Genomic DNA, 19403 nt, shown 5'->3' with positions numbered 1-19403 from the left:
TTTGATTTATAAAGTACTGCATGATTTGGCCCCAGCTCCTCTGGCTGAGTTCATCAGCCAAAGAAACAGCTCTGTGCGTGTCACTCGAGGCTCTGTCAGAGGTGACTGTCTCATTCCTCTGCGCAGGAGCACTTTCAGTAAGTCAGCCTGGTCAGTGAGGAGCGCTGGTGAGTGGAACTCAGTACCTGAGGAGGTTAAACTGCTTACAACATACAAGGCCTTCACAAAAAAACTGAAAATGTGGCTAGTTAACACCTATAGCTGCCAACACTAAAAGACAAGTATGTTATGTTGTTTTTATGTTATGATCAAAAAAATTATGGTTTTATTCTCTCTTAATAGTATAGTTTGATTATGTATCCTGTATTATATTGTCTTGTAGATGTATTTTACTGCTTTTTTACATCATGGCCAGGGGACTACAGATGAAAACTAGCCTTCTGGCTAATTCTGGCTTTTTTAACCATGTGTACTTCATGTGTTTTATGAAATTGCATTGTCCCCTTTCAAAAATAAACTGATAAACAAAATGTTTCTGCAACATATGAATCTATAAATGTTAGTGGTTGCTGAAATGCACATCTGGTTCAGCCATCTCTCAAACACCCAAACACCCTTCTTCGTGTTCTCATATTTGGTAGGGAGTAATTCCATCCATCCATCCATTTTCTGAGCCGCTTATCCTCACATTGGTCGCAGGAGTGCTGGAGCCTATCCCAGCTATCATCAGGCAGGAGGCGGGGTACACCCTGAACTGGTTGCCAGCCAATCGCAGGGCATGTAGAAACGAACAACCATTCGCACTCACATTCACACCTATGGGCAATTCAGAGTCATCAATTAACCTACCACGCATGTTTTGGAGCTGTGGGAGGACATTGGAGTGCCCGGAGAAAACCCACGCAGGCACGGGGAGAACATGCAAACTCCACACAGGCGGGGCCGGGGATTGAAACCCGGTCCTCAGAACTGTGAGGCAGACGCTCTAACCAGTCATCCACCGTGCCCGGAGTAATTTCACACTTTCAATTTCAGATTTAGCTCTACTGAAAGTCTGGTAAAAACTGTCATGTTTTTTTTAATTATTTTTTTATTTTGCAAGGAAACCCGTCTTGTCACCATTCTTGTAATCTTTCTGCCCGACAGAATCAAAGTAATAGGAATAATTCCAGTTGTTGAATGTAAGCACTTTAAACTGCAAAGGCAGATTGCTGCTTGGTGACATGCACATTTAGTGATTATGAAAATTAATCCAGGGATGTGACTGGATCATTGGATTTCAAATCCGTAAGAGCAACACAAGTACTGTAAGTTATTTTCTGAAGAGACATATTTTCGCTACGGATAACAGGGCTTCAGTTCGACCAGCCAGTATAACAGACATGAAATGTGCTCAGGCATACCTCAAAGTGTTACTTTTTGTACATTTAACTATAAATACAAAAGTACAAAAGAGAGATTTATAATTGTTGATCAGTATGCAAGATGTGATTACATACATCAATCTAAGGTTTACAGTTCACAGCTGCAGATTGTAAGAAGGTTTATAGTTTTGGTCTACTCATCGCTAATTATTTTAGCACAGCTGGCAGAAACAAGAAGCCACATCTGTTCTTCCTCCAGCTGCATACACTGTCCCTAAATCTCAGAGAAGATACTGACGAGTCACAAAGAGTAAACAATAGGACAAAAGGGACCAAAATACAGTCTAATCATCCTATGTGAAATTGTTTGCACATATTTGCTCACATCCCTATTCCTCTTGTCGTTCAACATTACAGGGACTGAAAGGATAAAGTGCTTCTTATTGTAACACAGCTTGTAAAAAGTATTTCCAAATCTCTGGGTGTCATTATACTGTTGATTCTGAGATCGCAGGTGGAACTGTCCAAATATGTAAGGGTAATATTCTTAGTCAGCTGTGTCAAAACAGTGTGTTTATGAAAGCAAAGAAATATTAACCACAGTTATAAGGTAGAGTTTACTTTTAAGCCACTGTGGTCATACATCAAGTCCAGGGAACTTGAAACATCAGCATCAACAAAACAACTCTACTTCATAAAATTCTTGTCCTGATAGAAACATTATCTCGTCATTTTCATGGATGCAAGGGTTGCACATTATAGACACGTTTAAATAGAAACATCAGCAATGACGCTGGCGCAAACGTTTTTTAAACGTTTTTCTTTCATAATTGACCACAATTTAAGTAACATTTTAGCATTCTTTACCATCATTATAGTAAGTATGAAATGACGTTAGCTGCTGTAAATTCAAACTTAAAAATGACATTTTGTGCTCACCCTCAACTTTGAGCTTACTGTTTATGCTGTGGACAGGGACTTCATCTAAAGACTAAACGCAGACTCTTATGGGGTGTTTGTTTCTATTTTTCATCTTTTGCTATTTATTACTATTGACAACTTATCAACGACTTATTCTGCTGAGGAGCCTGAGCAGGACATCACAATATGTTTCAATGTTTCATTTCTTCTTTTGCCACTAGTACACTTCTGGCATTAAAAACAACATTAAAAAAACGCCAAAGAAAAACCTAAACACAATTGGAGAGTTAATCTTTTAGGTGCTCACTGAACTGAAGTCTCATGACATCATGGACGATGGCAGTTTTGACCTCTAGAATATTTGGGGGTATTAAACCTTTGTGGTTCCACTTATTACACAAGACAGCATGGCACAATGAAGTTGAAGTTGTTAAAAGTGATGGATCGACTTGCTGTTTTGTTATCAAATGCTACCCGAGTTCGATGTGATATTAGACTACAAAGAGATCCTAATATTTCATGTACTCTTGCAGAGATGTTTTTGGTGGCGAATATTTGGCACCGCAACAAAACAAAATGAATAGCAGATCACAGTGAAATGTATTAAATACGGCAGCAATGTTTAACATTTTCATGTCGTGTCATATCACTAATCTTTGACAGTGAGAGAATGTCCAGTGAAAGCACTTCTGCATCAGTTTTATAGCCGACTGATCATGTCGTCTCGCCCTTCATTTTTGATGGGCTTTATGCTTCCACACTATAGCTCCCTTGCTTTGTCTAGCCAATTGGATTAGAATGCAAGTGTAAAGAGCCTTTAGCTCTATTTATATGCACCAAAATAGTATCTTTTGTATGTTGTTTGGGCGCATGACTCCATGGCGCACTTTTAGACCATTTTACAAAGACAGATCATAGCGTCTGTGCTTTTACACACACAATCATTCACACAAATTGCGTTGATTCCCATTAGCACAAGTTATGACATGCTTCCTTGTTAACTATCCATTTTTGCAGCGAATTTTCTCTCTGTCAAATACAGCGACTTCAAAGATGAAAATAATTTATGAGGAAGATTGTGCCTTATCCTCCATCGTGACTTCTCATTCCAACAAGCACTTAACAATGCTCCATGCTCTTTATGCACTTCAAAAACACCTACACACTCATAAATAGCACTACAAGCCCTCAGGGTGGAATGTATGCCATCAGTCTGATAGGTAAATTTATGTAGTGAATTTGTGGATAAACAGCCAGAGGGCTGGCCATGAAGCTGTGTCTCCTCAATTCAGGTCCAGTCCTTCTTCAAGGAGAATACTTTAGCACTGCCACAAGGCACATGACAGTGTCAGTGGAATAAAAATATTAAAACACTGACTTCCGGTGCTATTATTTTATTTCAGAGAGGGAACCACAGTTGCAAAACAATTAGCTGCGCTTCATTATTCTATGGTCCTAGTTAATCATTGCTGACATAACATAACATAAATAAACATCGCCACACCGAGTTTCTCAGCCAATGACAGGCAGGCAACTTTGTAAGCCAAAGTACCGCCACTTCATCATGTCAAAGCCAAAAGGTAACTGGAGAGCAGTATTAACACATATTAGCAATGGCTAACAGTGTTACCAGAATTAGCCAATGATCATTCGTTTAAATAATGTTCCGCTAAATTTCTTGACAAAGCCCGTGGGCATTATTTGTTTTTGGCGAAGTCATACGCCATACCAAGTGGATTTTGGTGGCTTGGTGATGAAATAATGCCTCCACAAGTGAAAATGCAATTGAATCTGTGTGTGTGCGCCTGTGTGAAGGCTGGTGGGGGGAAATGTTAAATCATCCAGTTTTCTGGGGTTTGCTTACAGTACAGCATTGAGTCTGAAATGCGGCAGTTGCTTGTTCCACGAAGTTGCTAGCAAGGCAGGTGGGTGTTTGTGTTTTGTGATGTATCATAAAAAGACTTCAATTTTCTTGGGCACTCACTTGTTTTCCATGCACACTTTGGGCTCTGCTCCCACTAGTAAAAGTAAACAACCGGCCACCGTGAACATTCGCTGCCAAGCGAGGGGGGAAAGGAGACAGCCAAACACTGGCAGGTCCCTGGTTGTCAATTTAACGAAAGCCAGGCTTGTCATTGGCCCAACAGTACTTGGGCCAGGATTAGGGCAGGCTCACTGCATGATACAGATCCGCCCAATAAAAGACAATTTCACCTTGGCAAGAAATATGCTGTAAAATATGTCTTTAATTCTTGATGCTTGGGGTATTTTGATGAAAGCATGCCACAGACACCTGTAAACTGTTTAAAATTGTGAGAAAAAAACAGTAATGTCTCCTTTAAAACAATGTCCATTCACACAATCATCAGTCATTTGCATACCGTCTCCATACCTCATGCCCACAGACCAACTTGCATGTCCCTGCTGTCTTATCCAAAAGCACATTATTTTTAATCATTTATTCATTTAGGGTTGACAGTCAAGTGTACACTTCAGCAGAGAAGCTTTTATCGTGCTCATTATCTTGAGTGACATACACCAATAATAACAGCCCCATGTTGCAACATTCATGGATGATTGTGACATAGTCATACATGTACACATTATAGAAAAGATGAATCTTTCCGTGTTAAACATGCATCCGAACTGTATCATTTGAATCTGTTTTCATTCAAAAACATGTATTTCAACTTTATTGTCCCCTGTGGAAGAAACTGATGCGTTACAAAAAGCTGGCAGTTTGATATTCGTGATAAACATGTTGATAGAGACCTCAAAATATGTCATAAAACTAAAACCACATTCCCTCACGCAATTTTCTAAAACGTCAGAGTGACAAATGCCGCACTCAACCAACTAATTCTGCCTGGCTCTTTTCTGACTGAAACAGGTTTCCAGGCTAGGCAGCCAGCGGAAGCGCGCATCTTCACAACCTCTTCACACTTCTTCAGCTTGTGTCAACAATACAGTGACTGTGTTAACCATTCATATGTTGCCACAGATGGTGTCATCGCTCTTCTTTAGCTCCGTCGCTGACATGATTCATGGGCCTCTGTGTCTTGATTTACGGTCCTCTTCTTATGTCTTATAGTCCACAGCAGTGAGACTCTTTCTCAAAGATACCCCCGAGCTAGTGACCCTGGGCTGTCTGAAGAAGGGGGACTGGACAAAACACCCCATACACAAACAATAGGAAGAAAATGAGTTCTGTCACGTTGGCTAAGTTACCCTGAAGAAAGGCACCTTACAGTACCCTTACTCTCCCTTACTACGATCTGGTGCATGTGAATGTTCAGAAAAAAAAGGACTCCAAACGGAATTTCTCTTCCTGTGGCCACTTATAGGTGTACACACCAAACTCATCCAACCATGCGTTTATTGGCATCACTTGGCGTCATTCTGAAACGGAAAGGGGCTTTTCCCAAACTGTTCCCACAAAGTTGGAAGTATTAAATTGTCCAAAATGTACTGGTAAGATGAGAATTGTGTGTTCTCCAAATAGTTTTGTCCACATACTCCATGTGTAATTTAGTTAACATTCCAAATCAAGATTTCTTGCTTATTTCATGACAGAGGAAAAATAAAATAGACCACTCAAATTGTCATTTACACTGTTGCAGCTACTCTGCAGCAGTTTACAAAAAAATAGTGTAGCTAAAAAATGAATCTCATTATTTATTGTTCCCCCTATCAATTCCACTTCCACTGTATTTGTGTAATAATTTTCCTTGCAAGTAGACATTTTATCTGGAGTCGAAATTCACCAATTTCACTTCTGTAGGCCTCCAATTGCCTTGTCAGAGTGGAGTATAATGGAAGGCTGTGTGCGCCACTTTCTTATCGCTGCCAGTAAATTACCCCAGGATCTGATACAGGCTGCCAACTCACTGCAACATCTCTCGGCAGACACAAAGAAAAAGCAAGAGAGTTAGAGGAAGCAAAAAATGTCAGGACTTGTCAAAAAGAGGCAAGCAGCCCCGTGGAGACTAAGAGCTTGGCCTGATCTCCAAGGTCATCTGATGTTATCTAAAGATCTCCCTCAGTCACTAACGCCTCGCCTTTTACACTCGACTCAACAGCTGGAGTCAAGCAACTGTCAGTCAAAACTGTCATAACGTGCAGCTACCACGCGGCAGCCACAACAACTGAACTTAACTCATTTAGCTGAAAAAAGATTTTCCGTCCATTTTCTTAACCGCTGATCCTCACTAGGGCTGCGGGCGTCCTGGCACCTATCTCAGTTGACTTTGGGCAAGAGGCGGTCGCCAGCCAATCAATGGGGTCAATTGGAAAGTTTCCACACATTATCTCACTTCAAGGGAACTAACATTTCGATCTAACACATACAACACGATACTAAAGTGGGTTCATTTGAGAACAGATACAAACAGGCCCATAATTAGTCCAGGGTTTATTCCCACTCAGCTGGGATGGACTCCAGCTCAGCCTGGGACCCTGAAGAAGATATGCGGAAAATAGATGGGTGGATGGATGGAAATTTGTTGTTGAATCAAAGCTGTGTAAAAAAAATGCAAGTAAAAATGTTTACTGGATTAAAATAAACGCTTCTTTCAGCACAGTGCCATCTGCTTGGCCTGGTAGGGCACTGCCCCGCTTGCCTCAGATAGAGTTGGGGTCTGAAATTTTGCTTCAATTGACTGAGTCATCTGGAGCAGGCAGCCACTTTCCATTTGCACGGAGAGACACCGAGACCCATCACACACATGCTTAGACTCTTCGTGGCAGCACTGCAGGGGACAGCTCCAACACGGTGGAACAAAGCAGATGGTGAACGTATGCGGCACTCATGCACATCATCATCACCTTCATTAGCTGAAGGTGACATCATGTGACATCATCTGGGACACATGCACAACATGGGGAAGAACGAGTAGTTTGCTTCTTTTTCTTTCCTTTATTGAAGCACAGTTCAAGGTTGATGGCGGCATAGCGAATAATCATGCGTCACACCCTTATACACACAAATACCTATCATAAGCGCCTCCCCCTCAAGCTGCACTCCCACACCCCCCTAACATTAAGGTAAATAAGGGCTTACAGGAGGGAGCCAATGAGCATGGGCCAGTGAGCAGAGATGCATGTTTGTGTTGCCTTCCTCCCTGGACCCTGCTCGTTTATCTTGGCTGTCAGGTAAAGGGCAGCCACAGAGAAGGTGAAACTTTTTTTCCCAAAGAGGGCCAATGCTGTCCCCATAGAAATTACATGACAACATTGCAGTGATGAGGAGTAAATTCCAGTCACAGGGAATCCTGCTGCGTGCCAGACTGTTGCAGAAGACATTTATGTTTTATGGCAAAACAAACAAAAAAATTCAATAAAAGAGATATTTGGGTTCGTTAAGGGAGCTTCTGCGCTCACAGCTTTTAGTATGGGAGATGAGATTGGAGATGGCATTTGTGAGTACAAAGCCTCTGCTATAGCCAGCTAAAACGTCCTTTTTAAATTTAACAATAATCCAAGACAATTTCCTTTTCTGACATTAACAGAAAACATGTACGGTTAGAGTCTGCCTTTCACTTGTTGTAAATGAATCAATAACAACACTGACAGGCATAAAGGTTGCGTTCAAAAGTACTCAATAAGAGACATTTGACCTTCTAACACATCCGAAATACTCTCCAGGCTTAAACTCCATAAAGCTGAGACAAATTGCTCAAGTAATGAATATTTAATGATGACGAGATTTTTCACTCAGTATAAGTAAATGGGAAGTATGTTTAGTTAACAAATGAGCTGCAAATCAAAGGAACACAAGGTACCTCACGCCTTGTCAAAAGCCTGGAGCAGCGAGATAAGCCAAGACAATGATACAAAGATACGAGAGCCTTTGTTTCCTGGAACACCGGGAGAAAGAATTTAGTCTCTTCTGGAGTACAACTCAACAAGGATATGGTCCATGTGCCGTCATAAAATCAATATGAAATGCTGTGCCCTTGATAAGATGGCACACAGCTCTAAAGAACATACACAAAGCCAGAACTGTTGCAGGACATTTTTTAATTCAACACTTTGCATTGAGCTTTCAATCTCTTTTCATTCCAAGTCGATGATTTGTCCAATAAAGAGTAAAAATATTTTGGCAATGCACTCTCCTCTTGTGGACAGAAAACAAGGAAATAAATATTAGTAGCTTTATTATGGATGCTCATTACTAAAATGGCTTTATTTGTCTTTAAGTTTACAACTTTTGATCAAAAAATGTCTGTGCGATTTCACATCACATAGCTAGCATTTTAGTCAGCCATCACAAATCTTTCTCTTGTATTCATGAGCTACATTCTAAAGCTACCACTCACAGAGCCTTAAACCTTTGCTCGTAACTAATGAGCATCAACCTTTGAGGTTTTTTTTTCCACCTCTCACTGATTTATATCCGAGGTAAAGAGGGAGAGTGATCCACAGAGACCGAAGAGAATATGTGCATCCGTACATGCGTGTGTGCGTGTACACTCCACAGTAGGCAGGGTGAGGGGCCGCCCTGACTGCTCATCAGTGGACAATAAGGCCTTGGCTGTTAATGCCCTGCTACCTGGCAGCGTCACAGTATGCTGCAGATGCTAGCGGCAAGCTTCCAGCTCCAGTGTGTGTTTTTGTGTGTGTGTGTCCAAGACACCAAGTAGAGAGCAATCACTGAAAAATTAATGTTGAGTAAATGATGTATGCATAAACCGCCTCCTGAAAAGTGTCTTGTTGGCTGAAGCCAATAGCAATATCTGTGCATGATTGTAAACGTATCCCTCCCACACACACACTTGCCCGTGTGTGTACAAGAGGGGCTTATGAACTCCATCTTGTCAGCCAGCCAGAGGTCTTGATTCTGTCACTAGGGATGATCGTCAGGATGTGGTACTCTGGCCAAGTGCCGCGTCTAAACCCAAGCAGGATATAAGGTCATGTTGGAGTGGAACTGTAGCCAAGCGGCACCCGGCTCTCAAGTACTCCAGTGGTTTTGTGGTTATCTCCAGTGGCCAGCTGTCGTAATTGAGGAGATCCTGAAGAACATCCCCTTCTCCCCTCCTCCTCTACGTCTCATCTTTTGCCATGTCTTCACAAGCACACTTGTCTCTGTCCATGTCTCCAATGGAGATCAACACGACAGATGTGTCTAGAGAGGAATATTCTAATATGACGCAGGTGCCAAAGAGGTTATGTGTTTGTTTGTTTGTTTGTTTGTGAGCAGGGTTACAAATAAAAAAAATAAAAAATTAAAAACTTTACCAGGATGTGAGGCCTGGGTTACAGAACAACCAATTAAATCTTGGTTTAGATCCAGAAAACAGTGCATATCCAGTATTTTTCCACTTTTTCTAACGTTGCAAAACTTTAAGATGTGGGTATCTAAGAACGAAAATCTGGTGGATGTAGAAATTAGCATTGTTCGGCCCTAGCGCTCGTCTGAGTTTACCTCTTTGCAATCAAAAACTTTGATTGCAACACAAAATATCATTCTTGGAACATGACGCCTGGACATGATAGTGAGACAGTCTGCTGCTTCACAGCAAAGCGCAGAGAATATGTCACAGCTTTAGTTGAATCGACATTTGAGAACAGCTGGCAGCCTTGGAGGTACCTGGAATTCTGTATCACATTTATTGCATGCCGTTTCTCCATGCAGCGGAAGATGTCTTTTACCTCCACACATGAGAGTGACAAAGAGAACAACTATGCATAATATATTTGACAGCATATGTTTAAAAGGTTGCCTTCTAACTTCAAAATTAGGTCAATTTGTGATTGCAAACAAATGGCGGAAGAGGTGGGGAGACTTGGACATTCAGCATGTATCACTTGAACTACATCTGCAGTCTGTCACCGTCACTGACAACACAGATGAGAAGCACCATACCACAGCATACATCATCAAAATTGATGCATGGAAGTGGTATTAGTATCAGCGATCTTCCGTTTCTCTTGCGCATGCACACCAAAGTACACAGCTCCATCTGCTGGTCATGGTGAGCCCAAGCAGCACAAATTCAGGCCTGAAGGATGAGCCTTTTAGATTTTACACCTTTAATACTGTTGGTTCATAGGACAACATGCAAAAGCTTGGCCAGGAGGGTTATTAATGTTTGAAGACTTCACATTGAAATGTGATAGTGCTCAAAATTCTTCTTTTCCTTTCAGCTTGCCCCTTTAGGGGTCGCCACAGCGCGTGATCCTTTTTCATGAAAGCGTATCTCCTGCATCCTCCTCTCGAATACCAACTGCCCTCATGCCTTCCCTCACGACATCCATCAACCTTCTCTTTGGTCTTCCTCTAGCTCTCTTGCCTGGCAGCTCCATCCTCATCATCCTTCTACCAATATACTCACTCTCTCTCCTCTGGACGTGTCCAAACCATTGAAGTCTGCTCTCTCTAACATTGTCTCCAACACATCTAACCTTGGCTGTCCCTCTGATGAGCTCATTTCTAATTTTATCCAACCTGGTCACTCCGGGAGCGAACCTCAACATCTTCATTTCCGCCAGCTCCAGCTCTGCTTCCTGTTGTCTCTTCAGTGCCACTGTCTCTAATCCGTGCATCATGGCTGGCCTCACCACTGTTTTATAAACTTTGCCCTTCATCCTAGCAGAGACTCTTCTGTCACATAACCTGACACCTTCCTCCACCCGTTCCAAACTGCTTGGACCCGTTTCTTCACCTCCTGACCACACACATCATGGTCCACGGGGACCTAACCTCATCTGTCAGCCTTTCCATCACCACTGCAAACAGGAAGGGGCTCAGGGCTGATCCCTGATGCAGTCCCACCTCCACCTTAAATTTTTCTGTCACACCTACAGCACACCTCACCATTGTTCTGCTGCCCTTGTAGATGTCCTGTATTATTCTAACATACTTCTCTGCCACTGCAGACTTCCGCATGCAGTACCACAGTTCCTCTCTGGGTACTCTGTCGTAGGCTTTCTCTTGATCTACAAAGACACAATGTAGCTCCTTCTGACCTTCTCTGTACTTTTCCATCAACATTCTCAAGGCAAATAATGCATCTGTGGTACTCTTTCTAGGCATGAAACCATACTGTTGCTCGCAAATACTCACCTCTGTCCTGAGTCTAGCCTCCACTACTCTTTCCCATAACTTCATTGTGTGGCTCATCAACTTTATTCCTCTATAGTTCCCACAGCTCTGCACATCACCCATGTTCTTAAAAAAGGGCACCAGCACACTTTTTTTCATTCTTCAGGCATCTTCTCACGCACTAGAATTATTTTGAACAAGCTGGTCAAAAACTCCACAGCCACCTCTCCTAGATGCTTCCATACCTCCACAGAAATGTCATCACGACCAACTGCCTTTCCATTTTTCATCCTCTTTAATGCCTTTCTGACTTTCCCTTACTAATCATTGCCTCTTCCTGGTCCACCACACTTGCCTTTTCTACTCTCCCTTCTCTCTCAGTTTCCTCATTCATCAACTCCTCGAAGCATTCTTTCCATCTATCTAGCACACAACTGACACCAGTCAATATATTTCCCTCTCTATCCTTAATCACCCTAACCTGCTGCACATCCTTCCCATCTTTATCCCTCTGTCTGACCAACCTGTATAGATCCTTTTCTCCTTCTTTAGTGTCCAACCTGCCATACATGTCATCATATGCCTCTCTCTCTGTCTGGGATGCTCAGAACTACTTCTTCGAGCTCCTTCCAGAATTTCTCTTTCACCTCTAGGTCACATCCTACCTGTGGGGCATAGCCACTAATCACATTATACATAACACCCTCAATTTCAAGTTTCAGCCTCATCACTCGATCTGATACTCTTTTCACCTCCAAGACATTTTTAGCTAACTCTTCCTTTAGAATAACCCCTACTCCATTTCTCTTCCCATCTACACCATGGTAAAATAATTTGAACCCTGCCCCTAAACTTCCAGCCTTACTGCCTTTCCACCTGGTCTCCTGGACACACAATATATCACCCTTTCTCCTAATCATCATGTCAACCAACTCCCTTTTTATGATTTTCCTGTCATAGTCACAACATTCAAAGTCCCCACATTCAGTTCTAGGCTTTGTGCTTTACTCTTCTCTTTCTGCCGAAGAACCCGCTTTACACCTCTTCTTCTTCTTCGACTTCGACCCACAGTAGCTGAATTTCCACCGTCAACCTGCAGGGCGCCGGTGGCGGACGTTGTTAACCCGGGCCACGACCGATCCGGTATGGAATTCTTTGGATGAACGCTCATATTGGTTTGGCAAAGTTTTAACCCGGATGCCCTTCCTGACGCAACCCTTTGCCTTTATCCGGGCTTGGGACCGGCCTACAGTTTGCACTGGCTTGTGCCCCCCATAGGGCTGCATTTGATAGTGCTCAAACAAAGATGTTTATTTGAGGCTAGGGAACATTCACTTTTCTAAATAGTCCAAGTTCCAAGGACCTAGATGTTGGAGATAACCTAAGCGCTTAATGGTTCCTGTTGGCAGAGTTTACGGGCTGTTAATTCAGTTACGCAATGGAAAATCACCAGTGCTTCACATTTAGCAGGGGGTTGAGAATAAAGATGCATGACAAATTCAATAGAAGGGAATGAAAATGGATGGAATACAATCGTTTACAGTCAAGCAGCCCCACAAATTATGAAGAGGCTGCACTACAGTGGCTCTTATGAGCACGTGATTAACTTCTTCAGGATTTCCCAGACAGCAAAGACTGATGAAAGGTCAAAGGTGAGCATTTAGACAACCACTCCAGCATGCAGCACAGCGGATTAAAAGAGAGGCCATGCTAAAGATGTGTCCGCCAGCAATCAAGCATCATTTAGATAGATGCTAAAGGTTTCATCCCACCTAGTGCTACACTCCAACAGCATTCAAGGTGAGTTGCCTTATTATCATCCATCCATCCATTTTCTGAGCCGCCTCTCCTCACTAGGGTCGCGGGCGTGCTGGAGCCTATCCCAGCTGTCATCGGGCAGGAGGCGGGGTACACCCTGAACTGGTTGCCAGCCAATCGCAGTGCACATAGGAACAAACAACCATTCGCACTCACAGTCATGCCTACGGGCAATTTAGAGTCTCCAATTCATGCATGTTTTTGGGATGTGGGAGGAAACCGGAGTGCCCGGAGAAAACCCACGCAGGCACGGGGAGAACATGCAAACTCCACACAGGCGGGGCCGGGGATTGAACCCGGGTCCTCAGAACTGTGAGGCTGACGCTCTAACCAGTCGGCCACCGTGCCGCCGCCTTATTATCATTTTAAAAAATAAATTAAAAAAAACATGTTGTACTTCTTTATATATATTTATAAATAAGGAACTTTGAAAATATAACCATGCCGACCCACACCTGGAGTAGGTTGGCAGCGGTGAAACAGGCCGCATTAAATCGAGTCGGAAGCAGCGGAGATAATCATGAATAAAACATCAGACTCCTTAACATACTTGTTGAGGATCCAGAGTTTTAGCCTCGCAAAAACTTTATCCACTGGCAGAGGAAATGGGGGGTGCACACTTTTGTAACACAAAGTGACAACGTGACTACCCTCTGCACATGATCTCTAGTGTTAGGATTAGATTTTAGCAAGTAAATGTGAGACGTTTGATTTCCCTTCCCAAGACAAGCTTGTTTATCTTTGTCACTCAAGAGGGGGGAAATCCTACTGTAGGTGGATTTATTTATTTTTCTTTGCCACTATACTTGCCATGTGAGTGAGAGTGTGTACTCACAGAAAGGAGGCAGTTCATGGCCGCCAGCCATTCTTTCCGTGTGTGTTTGTGTGTGTGTTTTGTATCCATGACGGATGGATAAAGCATGTGGGAATGTGTTAACCTTTCTGACGAGGCGAGGACAGCCTCCTCTCTTTCTAAAGGCTGAGATTTTGTTCTATTTTTTTCAGCCTCTCAGCCTGTTTAGTTGATTCAAATACTTAAATCGGTCTTTCAAAGGGATGAAAATTAACAAATTTTCACCTTTTAAAAGCATCATTGTTTTCCATGTTTTTCCTTTTGGACTGGCAATACAATAAAATGAAAATCATAATGTCAATCGCAAAAGCTCTTCGGCATAAAACTTTTTTCAAACACAGCTGAGACATTTGTTTTGTTGTTGGTTTGCTGTGCAAAAAATATTTACTGTATATCTATTTGAGTTTCTAACACCACTAAATTATTTCTATCTAGATTTGATCCAATTGTGAGGTACTAATTCTAAAGGGGAGATATAATGGAAATCTGACTTTTAAAATTGCTTGTATATAATTATTTTGGCCTGCTGAGTGTCAAGTATGGAATTAAAAATAAATAAGATGACAATATTAGCATTACAATAAAACCTTGAACTGTTTAATGTGTACAATACTATTGTATGTTGACTATTCATGAGGTTTGGGCTTTCTGCTAGTTGTATTTAAAATAATATGTTGAAAATAATCAATTTGTTATTTTCACCATGGAAAGTATCAAGGAATATGTTGTGCAATGGCCATCCCTTATTAATATCAGTATGAAATTCCTGATGTGTGAAAAATGTCTGGACATGCAATCTTTAGCAAACATTCAGATCTAACCTTCGCTGTGCGGGTATTTCTCATTGACTGTTTGAGGCCAATTCATGCCTTAAGCAAATTAACATCTCACCAACCTGCGAGTAAAATATTTAAACTTCCTCACAGTGCATGCAAGGACAAAGCCAAAAGAGAAAAAAAGTGTTTAACAAATCTACTGTGAAGTAGACACCCTCATCTATATTCAAAAAGCTACAGAGACTGAAGCCGCTTGTTTTCTTCCCCTGTGATCTTATCTGATTGTTCTTTTTGTTTTGTTTACCCATATAAGGATGTGCATTAAATCTCAAGCTCCTGTGTCATGTTTGTGTGCTTATATTCCTTTTGTTTTTGTATTAAAAAAAAATGTTCTCACCACTTCTTTAAGACCATAAAGTAATTTGTGCTGCAGTGAATGGCCTTTTTTTTTTATTTTTTTTTTTTATGAGAGACATCAACACACACTCATATGTACAGATTCAGACACACATGGGAACCAAACCAATCGTTTAAGGTCACGAGGCCTAGCTAAGCCTGCGTAAATCAGCCACCATCCGGCAGTAAGTTTTATTCCCCTTTCTCTCTGTGGATGTTGGCTTATGACCCATAGACAGGAGGTTATTTATTGCATTTGTCACAGATTGTTTTGACTCCCAGCGACTCATTTATGGTTCGAGGCTAGTAGTAAGCTAAAAGTATAGTGAGGATCTGAAGACAATTGAGTGAACGTTCTCCCCTACAGCCTTGTCTCATCTCTTTATAACAGACATCATAATGAAACCCTGAGGCAAATAGGTTCCTATTAATGGCAATTACTGTGAATGAGGATGGCGGGCTAAAATGGGCAGACAACAAACAAACATTTTCCCAGCAGGCTGAAGGCAGTGATGATGGGCAGCGTGCCGCTCTGCCTTCTCCAAATGAGAAAACAACCCAGGTCTTACGGAATGCTGCCAGCAAGATATTGGAAACTTGAGGTAGTATTTTAGAGACTACAACCAAAGGAAAGAGAAGACTCAACAAATGCACTAGAGGGACCCTACATCAGTGTCAGCTTGGACATGTGGAGGGTGTGTGTGAAACAGGTCAAACAGTGTGCAGATGACCCACTCGTGTCAAGCTCTCTCAGGGAGATGACATGGGAGCAAACCTTTGACACTGTGCAAATGAGGGGAAATTGAAGCTGCCGAAGTATAAGTGCACATTTTTACAATATAACCTCTGCTGAGGTTATGTTTTTATGTCTCGCATTCACCCGGCATTTAGCTGAGTGTTGTGTGTGTGTGCGTGTCTGTTTCTGTATGCGTGTGTGTGATTTTATCAGAACTACAATCATCGTTTCAACTAAACGTAACGTGCATTGTTGAGTAAATGAATAAGGTTGAGGGGCATGCATACATGAAACAATCAGAGAGAATGTGAGTCAAACCTTTTCACAATGTCGGTTCCATTCCAGCAGGATAGCCCGTCGTCAGAGGCCAGCTCACTGACACACAACTGATCCGCAAGGCCACCATAGTACGTCCGGTAGAGACGGAGACTATTCAGAAAGTCCCTATAAATTCAATCAGATGCAGGCACACAAGGAGCTGATTTACGGCTACATTCTACATTCAATAAACTACAGTAAAACAGACTACTAACACAGACCATTCATCAAACTTTAAGGATTACATTGTACTAATGTTATGGCCTGTGATATTTTGTTTTGTTCAATTTTGTGTAGGTACCTTGTTTTGACAGCGAGTGAGACGCCCAACGCTTTGGTTGCAGTTTGAAGGTGGAAGGATTCTTTGCTGCTGAGCTGGCTGCTGGCTGTCTGCACAGGCTTCCTGCTGGATGGCCCACACAGTTTGTGCACCTGAACATAGAGACAAACACCCGTTAGTCTGTTGTCTTCAATGTGGATCTGTAACTCGTACTCCATTCGAGGATGACAGGCATTGCTCTGAAGTGAACGATTATTGTGAGTGCGGTTGGGTGTATTGCAAAGCTAAGCTTTTCTAGTACAGCGTAACTATACGATGTCACTATATACCCACTAGATGGCAATGTTGTGTTTAAATCGGTGCTGCAAAGCCAGCACTCTAGCGTCTCTTTTTACAAGATTTGAATGTGACATGTTTAGATAGAACTTTGTTCATTTGAATTAAACAGATCTCTTAGGTTTTGTCAATGCCCCTTCAAATGTGTTACTCAAAACGCAGGAAGCAGATGCTGAGACTCACTGCCCACTTCACTGGGTACCCCAGCATCTGTACAGTGTAGATAAAAAATATATAGTTTCATTTTGAATTGAATTTTTCATGAATATGTATAGTCATGCTGGTGTTGCAGTTTACAGAGGTCATGGTGAGACATTACCTATATTAATAACATATTAATGAACACAAATAAATAATATTAACAAATCCTGGTTTTTACCTCACTTGTGTTCAGTGGTGAGAAGTAACAAATTATAAACATTTCGTTACTTTAGATTTTTCATCTACCTTTATTTGAGTGTTGATCTTTAGGACAATTTTTTTTTTTACTTTTACTCCCTACATTTTAAAACAGATATATTTACTTTTGACTCCCTACTTCATCCAAATAGGATCATTACCTTTTTCAACCCACGTGGATGACGAAATGTAAAAAAAAATAATAATAATAACAATAAAAAGTAACTACAGACAGGTATAGTCAAGAGCTCTTATTGGATTGATTGATCTCGCCATTTGGCCCGGCATTTTGGACGATAGCTTTGCAACAAAGCGATCGCTCTGAGCGTCAGCCTTCATTCCCCCGCATGATTTAAGGCGTCATTCCTGTCGGTCGCAGGAATATTTTTCTTGCTTTGGTGCAATACATTTCTAGTACCGAAAGCTTTTTTGTGAGACTTTTTTCATTTTGTCTTCTCTCTTTTCCACCATTATGTTTGCCATCTCTCATTGTCTCTTGCACCCCGCCTCCTCCTCCTTCTTCCTTTGAGAGAGGGACGTTTACCTCAGGGCATTGTTGTCCTCTACAGGGTTTCTGAATTATGTCTTTGGATGGCACTGGCAGGGAATGAGTTAATGACAATGTGAACAAATTCGGAGAAGCAAGATAGCCATTTAAAGTGCAGTGAAAAAGTATTGGCCACCTCCTCAAATTATTATATTTTTGCATAGTTTTCCCACTTTAAGATTTAAGCTCATAAAACAAATGTAAATATCAGACAAATATAACCCAAAAGAACTTAAAATGTTGTTTTTAAATGGTGATTTCATTTGTTAAGAAAACAAAAATATTCCGTTAGACTTCGATCTTATCGGCCTGATCTTATCGGCCGATAATTAGCATTTTATGCTGATCGGCTTTAATGTCATAATTCGCCGATCCGATCAATGATGCCATTGATTTACTCCGCGTCCACATCGTGTACGGTATATTTAAATCAAAAAGTTAGTTTATTTTCTTTTGACGCAGTACTGTAAATACCTGACAGCCAATAAATTGATTTAAAATAAAAAAAATTATGTGTATATATATATATATATATATATATGTATAGAGAGAGAGAGAGAGAGAGAGAGAGGGAGAGAGAGAGAGAGAGAAATTTATATACCGTACCGACAAAATGCCATTATTTTGTAGCTGCTGTGATAATCATGCTATGCAATAACACAATACAATAACACAATAAGAAACTGTCCATTAAGATTTTTTCTGTTCACTAATTCAACATTATTTACTGTCATATTTTTATTCATAACTTTAGAAATTGGATATTGCCTACTAATAGTGATTCCTTTGCTTGAGTCCAAAAATTTAAGTCAAGTCATAAACGAAGGAACGCTCAAACACATGGGAATCCTTAGTTTCTTTTCTTTCCCGAACGAGAGGAAACGTGACCCGATGCTGAGTTGAGAAGAAAAAAATGCAAGGCGAGCACCCGTTCATTGTAAAACACATTTTTTCTCCGCCGAAGACGCTGCATTGTTGCTGAAGGTGTAATTAACATAGCGCAAATCAGTGAGATTACCAACATAACATTAAGCCTGCGGTGCGTTTCTGTTAATTATGAGTGCTGTCGAACAAAAGTTCATGAACTTGTTCATATTTTGGGTGAACGTGAACTGAACTTAGTTCATTTCTGCCTGATTAACGTAATTGAGAACGTGCTCATTCTGGTGTCTGTGAGCATTTTTTTAACAAATGTCATAATATGGAATTTATTTTGTTTTGTAATATACGGCCAGATAAGATAAAATATTTTTTAACAGCCAGCCAGAGCTGCTAGGAATGAATGTAAAGTGATCAATGTCCTTTCACCATCGTTCCTGTCATACTGTGTTTTGTGTTTTTGTTTGCAAGTTGAGGATAAAAGTCCTGTTTTTGTTTTAATTCCTCATTTTCCAAAAAAAACACCATTCAAGAAACAAGTTTTTCCTCATGTTTTTAAGATTGTAGGGGACTGTGGACTGAATGGGTGGCAACAATGGCGAAATGAAATGCCAGTATTTTGAGGACAGTATTTTTAGACCTACGAACTTGGCTCAAAATTTTGAATTATGAACTATGAAATGAACTAGTTCATTTTGGGAACGATGAACTGACCTTTGAACTAGTTGATGTAG

The 19403-nt window shown here is 41.2% G+C and overlaps 1 protein-coding gene across 4 annotated transcripts in view; it reads right to left on the bottom strand.

The window, feature by feature from the left end:
- Positions 1–19403, bottom strand: part of gpc5a (glypican 5a) — a 183762-nt gene that overhangs the window by 115661 nt on the left and 48698 nt on the right. For 3 of the 4 annotated variants that reach the window (XM_061763441.1, XM_061763459.1, XM_061763450.1), the window contains 2 exons: positions 16530–16660; positions 16229–16354 (listed from right to left, as the gene is read on the bottom strand). In XM_061763441.1, coding sequence (XP_061619425.1) covers positions 16229–16354; positions 16530–16660 — 257 coding nt within the window. Of the gene's footprint in view, positions 1–8429; positions 9175–16228; positions 16355–16529; positions 16661–19403 lie in introns of those variants that run through there. The other variant, XM_061763470.1, reaches the window with a different exon arrangement.

The sequence above is a fragment of the Phyllopteryx taeniolatus genome, chromosome 2 (genome assembly GCF_024500385.1).
Source record: "Phyllopteryx taeniolatus isolate TA_2022b chromosome 2, UOR_Ptae_1.2, whole genome shotgun sequence".
NCBI lineage: Eukaryota > Metazoa > Chordata > Actinopteri > Syngnathiformes > Syngnathidae > Phyllopteryx > Phyllopteryx taeniolatus.
Note: the sequence above shows the minus strand (reverse complement) of the source record. Positions and strands in the feature narration are given on the sequence as shown.